Source organism: Petromyzon marinus, chromosome 13, assembly GCF_048934315.1.
Source record: "Petromyzon marinus isolate PM22_M1 ecotype Great Lakes invasive population chromosome 13, UKy_Petmar_22M1.pri1.0, whole genome shotgun sequence".
NCBI lineage: Eukaryota > Metazoa > Chordata > Hyperoartia > Petromyzontiformes > Petromyzontidae > Petromyzon > Petromyzon marinus.
In genome coordinates, this window is record NC_133679.1 from 11,307,660 (window position 1) to 11,321,372 (window position 13,713).

Consider the following 13,713-nt stretch of genomic DNA (forward strand, 5'->3'; position numbering starts at 1 on the left):
CGATAAAACGAAGTACCACTTTGGCGGGGAAGGCAAAACTTGTTGTCCTGTGGAAAGCCTTGCTCTTGCCAGAGGAATGTGGAAATTCCATCGCCGGCTCGGGGCTGTAAACGGCGGGTGAGTGCTTCTTCAAATACTCATTTGATCAGGGAAGCACTTTGACTTTTCTCGACTCTATCGAGGCGAGTGTCTCCCTCCCTGCTCACCTCGCACACGCGAGGATGTAGTCGCCCGTCCCGCAGGCCGCGTTTGAGGACCATCGCGTTGTGCTGCAAGTCCATCCACGTGAAGTGGATGCAGCTGTGTTGGCCAGCTTCCACCTGCAGCACGTCATCAGCAGTGACGCGACACTTCCCCAGGTCTTCGGGACGTGTTGCTTGTCCCTGTGAGATGCAAAGGGCTTGAAAGGATTCCATTTTAATTTGCGTTTGTGAGCTGGCACGAGCACTCTCGTGCCGTGGACATTTGCGTCTGTTTCGTTTGACTGAAACTCACATCCCTTTATATTCTTGGTTCTTTCGGTAAAGTCACGTGGAAGGGAAACAATAAAATAATAAGATTATAAAACAATATATTTGTATTATTTTATTGTTTCCCTTTTTATTATTTTATCGTTTCCCTTCTACGTGACTTTACCGAGAGGACCAAGAATATGAATCCCTGCAGTCACGAAAGCTCTAAATCAAAATTTCACATCCCTTTGTTAATCCACTGCTGGATGGAGTCCTCCCCATGCTGTCTCAAACGTGGGAGGTTGTTTGATCATATTTCACCCGCGCCGGTCAGTGCGAGATTCTGAATGGTTGGAGCCCAGGCCACTGATGTTAGCCGTGAACGGGTATCATACTCAGGTCACGAACCACTGCACCACTATATTCTTGGTTCTTTCGGTAAAGTCACGTACTGTAGAAGGGAAACAATAAAATAATACGAATATAAAACAATTAAATTCTCACGACGTTTCGACTGCAACACAAGCAATCATCATTTTTTGTGAAAACCACAGCAAGAACATTTTCTTGCTGTGGTTTTCACACCTGATGATGAAACGTCGTGAGAATTTTATTGTTTTATATTTTTTTATTATTTTATCGTTTCCCTTCTACGTGACTTTACCGAAAGAACCAAGCATATGAATCCCTGCAGTCACGAAAGCTTTAAATCACTGCACCACTGTTAATGATTGCCAACCTTGACATATGCAACGTGTGCAGTATTAAGGCAAAGGCGCCTGCTCGTTGCCATTGCTGACGGAGGGACCTCCACGAGAGAGCGGTACTCTGGAGAGCCACTCTTCTAAAGCGACTTTTGGCCTACTCTTCCATGCTGGCCAGAGGCCTTGGAAGAGCACTTTAATGAGAGCGTACTCGAAACACCGAAAGTCACTGCAGGTGTACAGTACTCTGCGTTGTGAAGACAAGTCTGGAAACGTTCACAAAAAAAAAAAGTTCAAATAGGACCTTTTCGTACCCACAGACAAACGTGTACACGCCGTATCCAGGATACTAAATACACAGTGCGTGTGGCATTTGCAACACAGCTGCACATTACTTTAGTTCGGCAAAAAACAAATACTGTGCGCGCTGACATGAAAGTACAGTGGGGTGTTTGAAATACACTACTTGATATAAGTTCTCTGCTGATCTTTGATCAACCTATAAGGCAAGACATTTGAAACCCCACCATCACAGAAACACATGCTGCGCCACAGATATTTATGGCACAAACGCTTTTCCACCACATAGGCGTCTGTAAATAGACATGTGCCGCAGCAGTGTAAATTGTCATGCCCATGATCATTTCGGAAGCTAAGCAAGAACGACCATAGATAGTGTTTCGATAATCGGTTGCTGTTGGGGAGATTATATAGTCGGCAGCATAGGGCAGGGCAGAAAAATATATGTGTGTACCGTAGTATGCTCCCACGTCTATGTTCCCCAACTTTCAACAACCATCACTGACCGGCGTGGTGAAGTATGGTCAAATAACCCCTCCACCACTCTCACGCCATGGAGAGGCTTTTATTTGGCAATGGCATCACACAAAAAAATGGCTGCACGTGTGTTTAGTATGTGGTGGCGGTACTAACACAATCGTGGTTCGGTTCTCTCTGTAATGGGTGAGCGGCCTCCTTCGCCTGGGACAGCTCTGCCTTCTCGTGCGAGTCCACGCTGTGCTGATGTCTCATGCCCCCTTCACGGTGCTCCCTACGCCAAGAAGGAAGGGCAGAAGAGTTATAACTACGGTTCGTAAATTGCGGGTCCACTGACGTTATAAACTGGGTCACGCGCGCCAGGCAATTTATTGGCACTTAAAACGTTACCTGTGTTATGAGACGGGGAAAGCACATTTCACAAAAAATGTCCAAACACGTTCTCTCAAATTTATATTCTATTTTCATGATAAACAGTGGCACGTGACACGAGAATTGGCGGACGAGCCAACTGTCAATAGAGACTCACAATCCGTGCAGCCTTGTTTGCGGTTCCGCTCTCAAGGTATTCTCAATGGTGTTTTCGTGGCAAGAGAAGGCAGATTCGGAACTGCACAGCTGTTGAATCGCTGGGAGAGAAAGAACGATATGATTGATGTACTAAAAAATCATTCCAAGAAACATCGTAATGCGTGTCTATCGCTTAGCCTTGCAAACACATCTCTGGGCCGGTCCATCGCTGGATAAGCCAGTTTTTCATCAAAATGACCACTCTTCCCATTGTCTGTTTAAAAGACCTTTTCATTGCTCAGCGATCAGGCCTCTTCACAGCGACTCTTTCACAGTTAACCCTTCCAGTGATCGTACCTGTGAGTAGAGTAGCCACTTAAATGCAAAAAAAAAAACACCGGGGCATATCATGGAAACATCTCTCAATATCTGAAGTAAAGGAGAACTACATGTAAATGCATTGTCTGGAATGGTGAATTATTAGACAACAGACAAATACTGTGACTTTTAATGATATTGTTATTTATTAATTTGTACAAAAAAGCCCCACTGAGTATCAAGACATCTTAAGGAGGTTCCTGCCATGTTTTGCAGCAGAGGGTGACATTTTTTTTTATTAAGATTTTCCCCAATTGAGTAATATTCAGGTATTTTTTTCAACATTTCTGCAAATTTGGACCTTGACGCCAGCACACATAACCTGCTAATTTTGGAATAACATCACAGGATCCCTTAACATTTACCGTGAAGAAGACGGCGCAAATGTTACGACTAACACGCCCGCAGAATGCACCATGGTGGCTGTGGCGCTGTAACCGTAAAACTTCGCATTAAATTGGAAAAAATGCAACCAATCGACCAAGTCACCGCCCATGTCCAGGAATGACTTACATATTTCCCAGGGCAAGCAGGCTCAAAAGCAGACAATCCTCGAAAAAACTGGAAAAAACCAGCGGGCACCGTGAATGGCGAGATGTTAACTCCCTCGAATGGTATGCAGGAGGGCTGTGAGTTCGATCCAGACCCTGACGCCTGTATATTTGGATTTTGCATGTTCTCCCCGTGGTCGTGTGGATTTTTCTCCGGGTACCTCCGGTTTTTCCCTCCGCATTTCGAAACACGCGTTTAGAGTTATTTGGCTGCTATAAATGCCCCCATGATAAGCCACTTCGTTGAGCCATCATTTGTGGCCAGTTCGCTTCTGAAAAAAAGAGCTATATAGCTCAGTTGGGGCTTACCTGGTAAAATAAAAACAGTTCATAGTTTAGATGAGGTGACAACCATGCCTGTGAGAGCGCTCGTCAGAAGCTGTTGGCTGTAGAGCTCAAGCCTACAGGGCAGTGCCGGTAACTCCCCAGAAATGAACTCCATGGCCGGGACAGGAGGCAGCAGTTCCTCTGCAGCAGTCCCTACACAAGGGACCAGCAAAGGGCACGAGACACCTGTTGACAATACCGCCGTGAAATAGTATTCATGCCGATTCGAGAGAACTCGAACGACAGTATATTGACAAGGACAATGATGATGATCATCAGCAGCCATCATCAATCCACTCGTGGATGAAGGACTCCCCAAGTTGTTGTCACGTCTCACCACGGTCCTGCGATGCCACAATCCATCGAGCGTACGCATACAAAATGTTCCATCTCTGCTGCGGATGTCCTCTCCGGGGTGTTCCCCACTCTGGTTGCCACTTTGTCATTGTTCTTGACCTACATCGGCCATGCGTCCTGTCCAAGCCCACTTACTTTTCTTCCAAGTCTATGTGGTTTCTCTCGCTAATATTCTCCAATCCATGTGCTTCTCTCTCTGCATCTCAGTGTAATTCCAAGCATGCACCTTTCCATGCTTCTGTTCATACTTGTTCAATGTTGTTTCATCTTTTTTTCCAAACTAAATGTTTTCTTAGGTTATATACACTGTATTCTTGGTTCTTTCGGTAAAGTCACGTAGAAGGGAAACAAAATTTATATACACTGATTAGCACCTTTATTAAGTTTGGAACATCGATATGTTTGTTTTTATTGATTACGTTCAGTCATGCTCAGAGTGTCGAATAATTTCCTGATAAGTTGAATACTAGAAAGACTTCCGGTGAATATTAGAAAATAATTCTGCATTCCATAAGTCAACGTAATTCCCGGCTCAAATGAGCACTTGGGCGATGCTCATTTCCTATTGATAGCCTTGAGCCAGTGGTAGAAATTCCACTTTCCCATGCTGGGGATGAGTCGCTCCGCAGGGCAACCACTGTTGTCATTTTTTGAGAGGCCCTCAAATAATAATAATAATACAGAGGTAGGAAACACCACGCTAAACGCGACGCATTTCACCTGACTCTCGCAGCACGTGGCTCAGAGACTCGTGGAACCTCACAAGGCCTGCGTACACCCGTTCACGCTGTGGCCGCGACGCCGGCGACGAGAGCCGGGCGCGGGCACCAGCGCGGGCGAAGTCTAGGACAAGACAAGAGAAATTCATTTTCGCCCGGGGCAGAGCCGAGAGAATAAATCATGGCCTTTAGGTCAGGCAGCTGGCTCAGGCGATAAGGAAGCTGGAACACCCAGGGCAGACTCCCGTTGCCTGTGCCCTGCACAGCCAACAAAACAGCTTAATCAACGGCCGGACAGAGGCGTTAGACTTTTCTGCGCACACCCTTTGAGGTAAAGTGCGACCAAATACGGAGCCGAGTTTATGTGTCCCCCAATGTCCAGAACTGTCACTTTAAAGCGTGTATATTGTCACTGTCTGGATTTTACAAGCGTGGAACTTGACACCACTACGCTGGGAGTAACACCGCCGTCCTTGTATTGAGAAAGAGTTTTGACAGGCTGCATGGATGAAGATTAACTCGGCGTCTTTAAAGCCAGCATGTTCTTTTTTTTTCTTCCAGCAATTAATACGCTACCGTCATTATAATGCACACGGTATATACGAAAGGCTCGCGATGTCAACAGAGCAACGATGATGAGTTTAACCGTAGACTTGTTGGCCATGACGCGCGGGTGACAGACGCAGGAGATGGTGACTGCAGGTACAAAACTTTTAACGTTGAGCCCAAGGCAGAAATGAACGCGTTTGCACAAAGAGTTAATGCCCTGTGATTAATGTTGCGGCTGTTTTAGCTGCAACTTTAAATGGTGATAAATCTTACTTTAAAAAAAAATTATCTGATGTTTCACAATGCACATTTATTAATGTGATGCACTGTGGAAGCAAATGTACTTTTTAGCTTGGACAAATGGGTAAATTCTCTCTATTCTATATTTTAATCTCGAGAAAACATTTTTTTCCACAGTTTACACATAAAAACTGGGAATGATTCAGCACATTTTTTTTACCGCAGTGTACCATGTATTGCAGTAGCCATATAGTAGCCTTACGTAGCCACAGTTTACACTACGATAAATACTATTGCGCTACTGACATTGCACAAATTTAGTATCACATTAATTATTGTGATGATAAAAATGTAATCTTTTACAGACTTTTGAAACACCATGTACATTTAACGACGTACAATTACAATTTTACCAAACACTGTTAACATTTTGTTGTCCTTTCCCCACACCTCTGATTAGCAGGTGGCTTTGTACGGTGCAAAATAAGTTCAACACACATACTTTCTTTCGACATTACACATCGGAACACCAGCTTCTGAACAAACGCAAACGTTTAAAATTTCCAATCTGCCGCTGGCTGAATGCTTCCCCGCCCCGAAGCTGTCCCCATCTCTCACGGTCCTGCGATGCAACAATCCATCTAACGCCTGCACACCCACGAGCTGATTTCAGTCCTCAATGCGGTTCGGAAAACGTTAACATTTTCTATAAAAGCATCGCCCTCAAGCATTTAGCCATTAGATCGTGGCCCTAATTATCGCACTCGGCTAGCTGCCCGTGCCTCGTATCTCGCAAGGTGCCCACCGTTTGGTCGTCCAGCTGCAGGATCGGGGCGGACGGACTGTGCGGAACTCCACTTTTCATTAGGCGATGGCAGGAGCCTCACTCGAGCTGCAGTGTGTCCGTTTGTATCTGCCTCCAGCTGTGCCGACCATCGTTCACTCGCATGTAATGAACACGTAGGGGCTCGCGACCAGCCTCCTCCCTGACAAATCTGTCACATTTCAACGTATTCACCATTGCGTTGAGCGTTTGGCATAATTTAAATTGAGCTGAAAAACGGACGCGTGCAAGCACGGAAATGACGGCGGGGTCCCCTTTGACGCTCGCCGTCCTCGCGGGACGCAACGCGGCTGCAGGGCTTCGCCGGCAGCGTGCCGTCTGCCGTGAAAGCAACGTCGCCACCAACTCGGGTGCATCATTCAAAAGAGCGGATTGTCTTTTTTTATTTTACCATTGAAATATAATTAACTTTGTCAACCCACTGCTGGATGAAGGCCTCCTCATGACCCACGGATTGATTTACAACCCCTATCAATCCACTGCTGGTTGACCCCGTTGATCCATGGGGGGTTGTGTGACCATAGTTCACTGCACTGGTCAGTGCAGCGCGGTGAATGGGATTGGGTCAGGATTGGTTCGGACGTCACTCGCCACTGACGTTAGCCGTGGCCAGAAATCGACCTCAAGTTGCCAGGTATTTTTAGCACCAGCGTTCCACACCCCACTACCATGAACATGATCGAAATGTTCTTAAAAATACACGCAATATATGTATAGAAAGTCAGGTTTTTTTTGTTAACCTTAAAAAAATTTCGTTTTCGCCTATTGTCATTGTCCGTGTTTGCATTGGGACATATCCAAATAATATAATCTTACTTTCCAAAGCTTAAACACATAAATAAAGGTGCCAGAACACTCGTAACATTTATTATACATAATTGACGCATGCTGAGGCATCCCGTGCCAGGAAATAAAGGCAAAGCACGTGTAGTAGGTAATCTCACAGTTTGAATCCACGTTCAACATTAAACATAAAGCGATAGCGGCGATGGACGATGTATGCCAAGCACTTTACATAGCACACACTGGTGTGAGTGTCAGCCCGATATGATAACTGGGGGGAGGGGGGGGGAAGTTAGAGGGGGGTGGATGCCGACGACCATAAATTCCCCCTCAGCTATCTGCAGGGTCTTGTCATCTTTAGGTGCCTGCCTCCGCATGTGGGCTGTTTTGATTGCCGTGAGTAATAATCCTTCATTTGAACAATTCTCATTCACCGGCACGAGCGCGCATACGCGGCTCTGTGGTGCAGAAGGACCCACGACAAGCTGCAGAGCGGGGGAGCCCCGACTTTGTGCCCGTGGTTTAAATGGTGAGCGCCCTAGACTGGCGATGCAGAGGTCGCCTGGACTGGCAATGCAGAGGTTCGATCTCGCTGCGTGAGATAATGGCGCAAGTTTTCTTGAATCCTCCCCCACCGAACTCTGTCCGCTCGTCGGTATAAATGAGTGCACCGCGGTTTGCCGATCGTCAGGTCGCGTGTGGTGGCGATAGAATGTGGGAACTCCCACCTCTTTCAAGACGTCTGGCCGGCGTGGAAGAGGGGGCCAGGTGCAGCCCTGCAAGCAATTGCAGGGCTGCACCCTTTACCTGTTGGTCGCCGTCACCCGGATCCACTGGCTGTCGCGTCTCGCTCGAGTTGCATTCAGGAGCGGGAAGCCATTCCCGCTCACTTTCAATCCCGTGCCATTGCTCTCCACTCTCCTGCTGCAGGCGAGCGAAATGTAAATGATGAGTTTCGGCATCGCAGAGTCCTACCGTTGCCTAGGCCCTCAGGGTGGTGCAGCTGCGCGGCTCCCCGATGTATTGGTGGGGTGAGCCGCGTTTTGTTCGCTCGGTGTCCGGCGGTTTGCGACACCGTGCAGGGAGCCTCTTTAGTTCCTCTCAGATTCGGAATATTTATTTTACACTCGGGGTATGGCAGCAAGAGCAGTTTATGCTGCACACGTTTGACGCAACGACCCTGCGTTGACTATGCGTGATGAATGAATGGATGGATTGGATGAGCTATGAAGCTCTTTTTCACAGATGTCCAGAAGGGGTGGGTCAGAACGTTACAACAACAAACAATACAAAAACACGATAGGATCTTCTTTGGTTCTTTCGGTAAAGTCACGTAGAATGAGAATAAAATAATAAATTGATAAAATAAAATAACACAATAATATTCTCACGACGTTTCGGCCACAACGCAAGCGGCCTTCATCAGGTGAAGGGACGAGACTGTCTGGTAGGATTATTTTATTCCCATTCTACGTGACTTTACGAAAAGAACCAAAGAAGATGAATCCTTGCAGTCACGAAAGCTTTAAATCGAAACACGATAGGAGTGCAAAGTATAGGAAAGGTAAACAAATCGCTTTTTAAAAATGTACAAATACAACTAAACTATATTCTTGGTTCTTTCGGTAAAGTCACGTAGAAGGGAAACAATAAAATAGTAAAAATATAAAACAATTATTTTATTGTTTCCCTTCTACGTGGTGACTTTACCGAAAGAACCAAGAATATGAATCCCTGCAGTCACGAAAGCTTTAAATCAAAACAACTGAACTACTTTTTTAAATCTTACCAGATAAGGCCCACTGAGCTCTATAACTCTTTTTCAGAAACGACCTGGCCGCAAATGATAGCTCATCGAATTGGCTTATCACGTGGGAATTTATAGCAGGCAAATACGATAAAACACATGTTTCAAAATATGGAGGGAAAAACCGGAGAAGCCATAGACAAATCAATGCGATCACGGGGAGAACGTGGTGCAAACTCCAAATATGCAGCAGGCGTCAGGGTCGGGATTGAACCCACGAACCCATTCAACACCAGGCGAGGAAGTTGTGTGCTTCACTCCAGCGTGTGCACCGCCTACGACGATGGTCAAAAACGGAACTGTATGCATCAGGGGAAATGGTGAATGCAATTTCAGTGTAGAATGTTAAATCGTGAGCTGTGTTATGCGCATCAAACGGCGAGAGTGTCTGTGGGCAACGGAGACTCTGAGACTATTGGACTATGAACCCAGCAACTTGAATTTGATTCCTGGCCATTGCTAACATCAGTGGTGAGTGATATCTGAAACAGTTCTAGGTGCCCCCTTTTACCAACCCACACTCACCATTATGGTGAAGTATGGTCAAACAGCCCCACATGACCAATGCAGTGAGGGTAAGCCTTCATCGAGCAGTGGATTTTCAAAGAGCTATAAATCATGTTATACGTACATGTCTCTTTCGCCATGTCTCCCTTTTCGGCAGCAGCCCCAGGCAAATAAATAATAACACCAATAATAATTATAAAAGATTACTGTAGTTGTGGAAGGTTTTCTTAAGCCACATGTGTCAGTGGACTTGTTACCTTTGTTGTGTTGAATGTACATCCGACAGCCATTGCACTGGGGAATTATGGAGACATAAATACTTTGGGTTTTTTACAGTAAATAATTCCATCTTCTTGGTTCTTTCGGTAAAGTCACGTAGAATGGAAATAAAATAATTTCCAGTCTACGTGACTTTACCAAGAAGATGAATCCCTGCAGTCACGAAAGCTTTAAATCGAAATTTAAATAATTCAAATTATTTATCCAGAAAAGCCTCACTTAGTCTAGAGGCTCTTTCTTCAGGAGAGTTTCTGTGTTAGGATATTCTACCAATGCCATCGATGAGTATTTGGCTTCATGTGGGAGGAAACCGGAGTTCCTGGGTGAACCCCACACGTATGGGAGGGTGACACTCAACACTACAATCCCATGGCCACCTCGCAGCCAAAGTCTACAACACAGCCATATAGGTTGACTGTTGGGGCAAGTGCTGTTAATGAGCACCTATGAAGACCAGCACGGCACACGAGGGGGTGGGTGACCAACAACTACGCCCGGCCGCCTTTGTCTCCCTCGTGGCGATATTTACACACCACATTGGGGACTCATTTGAGGCTGAGTCGACTTAGGGGATGCCCGGGGCTGGTTTAGATAAACGTCACTGGTGTTGGCCGTGAGCGGTAATCGAATCCGGGTTCGTAGCACAGTGCGCTAACCGCAACACTATCGCATGCATGCACGCACGCGCTCACACACAATCACGTTGATGCTGTTCTCTATAGAATCCTATAACATGGTAAGATTATATTCTTGGTTCTTTCGGTAAAGTCACGTAGAAGGGCATAAATAATAAAATAATAAAAAATAAAATTCTCACGACGTTTCGATTGCAACACAAGCAATCATCATCAGGTGTGAAAACCACAACAATATTTTTTTTAAAAAAAGTGGCGTTTTTTCTGATGATTGCTTGTGTTGCAATCGAAACGTCGTGAGAATTGTATTGTTTTATTATTTTATTATTTCCCTTCTACGTGGTGACTTTACCGAAAGAACCAAGACTATGAATCCCTGCAGTCACGAAAGCTTTACATCGAAATGGTAAGATTACTTTGATTTTAATATAAATAGAGGAGTGGCACGGAATTTTTCAAAGACGTCGGCGATCATCACGGCCTTCGTTACATGTATCTCTGTGCATGATATTTGCTCAAGAACTTTGCATTACTCCCAGTTGCATACAATTATTGAGTTGCTTATGTAACCTCATTCGCTGTCTTCCCTATCTTCATGAACTATGATTTTTCTATTCAAAACGTGTTTATATTCAGTCAATTTTTTTTCTCATGGTATGTTTTATTGTGATATGCACTTCCTATTCTCCTGTGCTGATGGCTTTCTCTTCCACATTATTAAGACATTCACCTCCTTCCTTTGTGATGCACGTCCCACTGTTTGTGTTCAGTGTTGAGACGCGGTTTGTATTTAATCGCCGTACAAAAATCCAAATTCGACTTCGTGTATGAGTGCCGCAAAAGTGTTACCTCAAAGGCAGAACATGAATGCAAATGCAAATGCAACTGTGTTTATAGACGCAACAAACGAAATCAAATTACACTAACACCTACCCTATGGTTTACCTCAAGCCAAACTTTAAACATAACTGTTACGTACGATTACCTTAAAAAGAACACTTGTCAGGGACGTAGATTTCGTTTGGGAGGTTCGCGATTTATTTTCTACATTATTTAAACATTTTTAAAACAACACAGTTATGGCTGTTGATGTTTTATGTCCCATAAGTTAAAACTGCCAACCGAAGCAGCACGCTACACGGACGGCGAACACTTGACCGCGGCTATTTAACAGCATCAAGACGAGCATCTCGACCAGACGGCTCGCCCTTGATTTAAACATTTTTTTTTAAAAAAAAGTGGACGTCCGCTACTTTAAACTGAAGAGGAAAACAAAAGATTGAGCTTCCAGAAAAAAATAATTATTTTAAAATATTCTTGAACCGTCTGAGCAACTTTAAAAAAAAATGTGCAGACACGCAGGCGCACTTAAGATAAATATTGTGTAACCTAAAACATCTGTTACACAGACTTTTCCCAATACTCTTTTTGCCGAGACAACTTTTTTTCTCCCTTTGTGTACAAACATGTCAGGAAATGAACTGTCTCGCTTTGTTACAATTTTCTTAACTTAAATGACCTTAACAGACATTGAGAACTGTTGGGGGCAAGTCGAAGGCGTTGTTTTCACAAACCTACGCTCGGGGCGAGACGATTAATACATATCACGAGTTTGAGTCCTACATTTGAAAAAGTGTGCTCTTTGTAAAAGGTTCTAATGAGGGGAAGTAAACACGATCTTTTCTTGTTGAAAGGATAGCGTCATTTTTCGACACATTTTCATAATAATTTACATTCCTTTGTTAATCCACTCCTCCATGAAGGCCTCTCCAAGCTACGTCGATCTTGTGGGTTGTTGAACCATACGTTACCACGATGGTTTGTGCGAGTTCGTGAAGGGGGCCAACCCAGTAAATATGCCAACGTTGGCCCAACGTTCCATGTTTACTGGAAACACATTACTGGTTCAGATATCAATTGCCCCTCATTTCAGGCATTCAGGCTCAGAGTGCAGTGCCCTAACCACCGTGCCGCCACTTAATGATGGCTAAGCTTTAGACAAAAGCTTATAATAATAATCTCTTTATACCTAAAAGCATACTGCAAAAAGAGCAGACATTTTTAAAGGCCAACAATACAAATAACAAAAATATGGCCGCATTGTTTTCATGGCTTAGTTAAAGGTTAGGATCAATTTAACAATTCCTACATTTCCACTGCGAACTGACGGACCGATGGCCATCGCGCGAGTGATTTCATGACGCCTGCTGACGTCCAACATGAAGTGGCCAGCGCCTTTTAATCAACGGTCTGCAGCATGAGCAGGCGATGGGTAAAAGAACGGACCCACGGGATTCGTGCACACCGGCTGAGGTGCACCCACGCAGTACCGAGCCCCGCGCCAGTTACCATTTTACCATTCTAAATGTTTTTTTGTTATTTGACCACGTAAGGCCCGCTGAGCTATACGGCTCTTTTTCCAGAAGCTAACCTGGCTATCAAAAATGACAGCTCAACGAAAGTGGCTCATCGTGTGGACATTTATCGCAGCCAAACACTCTCAACGCATGTGTCTAAATGTGGAGGGAAAAACCGGAGGACACGGAGAAAAATCCACGCGACCACGGGGAGAGAGAGAGACACCGCAAACTCCAAATGTACAGGAGCCGAGGTCGGGATTGCGCCCACGACCTCCTGCATACCAGGCAAAGGTAGTCAACATCTCGCCTCCATGCCAGACGCGCCCCTGGGCACCGCTCCGGTTATAAAGCGGCGATCCCTCTGCCATTAGCGCATACAGCGGAGTGCATGACATTTGCACGCGCGCACGTGCCACCGTCGTTAATAGCGGGACGCGCAAAGTTTTTCCGGCACGCGTTATTGGAAGGCCGGGTCCGATTGCTCAATTCGCGCCATCAATCGTCTTAACGAGCGAGGCGCTATCTCCCCGCGGCATAGAGTGGCGTGATGGAAGCTCTTCCTCCCGCGGCCTAGCCTCAAGGCGTGAGGACAAATTGATGGGGGGCTGCTAATGCTTGTCCCTCGACGTAATTATTTTTTATCGCTCTCGATCTTAAGCAATGCATTTAAATTTACAGCCCCTCCGCCTTCGCCACTTCTTGAAGCGATGCTGCGCATTCCGTAGCGGTGGGCCGGTGGAGCGCGTGTGTGTGTGTTGTGTGTGTGGGGGGGGGTTAAAAGAAATACTCACCGGGACACCGTCGCAATCCGTCAGGTTCACGCTCGCAGCCACCGCAGGGTCTTCTGTGTTCGCCGGGCAAGCTGTCAAAAAAGGCAGCACGCACGTTGGAGCGCGTAAGTGTGCAGGCACGTGTAAGCTCGTGGGGCAGCGAT

General features: G+C 45.6%; 1 protein-coding gene across 3 annotated transcripts in view; it reads right to left on the minus strand.

Moving 5' to 3' along the window:
* LOC116942009 (uncharacterized) overlaps positions 1–13,713 on the minus strand; it is a 73,066-nt gene that overhangs the window by 9,980 nt on the left and 49,373 nt on the right. For all 3 annotated transcript variants that reach the window (XM_076066861.1, XM_076066862.1, XM_076066860.1), the window contains exons 11-17: positions 13,571–13,641; positions 7,999–8,115; positions 6,370–6,487; positions 4,777–4,899; positions 2,463–3,852; positions 2,090–2,207; positions 207–383 (exon numbers count right to left, since the gene is read on the minus strand). In XM_076066861.1, coding sequence (XP_075922976.1) covers positions 3,701–3,852; positions 4,777–4,899; positions 6,370–6,487; positions 7,999–8,115; positions 13,571–13,641 — 581 coding nt within the window. In that variant the 3' untranslated portion in view covers positions 207–383; positions 2,090–2,207; positions 2,463–3,700. The remainder of the gene's footprint in view (positions 1–206; positions 384–2,089; positions 2,208–2,462; positions 3,853–4,776; positions 4,900–6,369; positions 6,488–7,998; positions 8,116–13,570; positions 13,642–13,713) is intronic.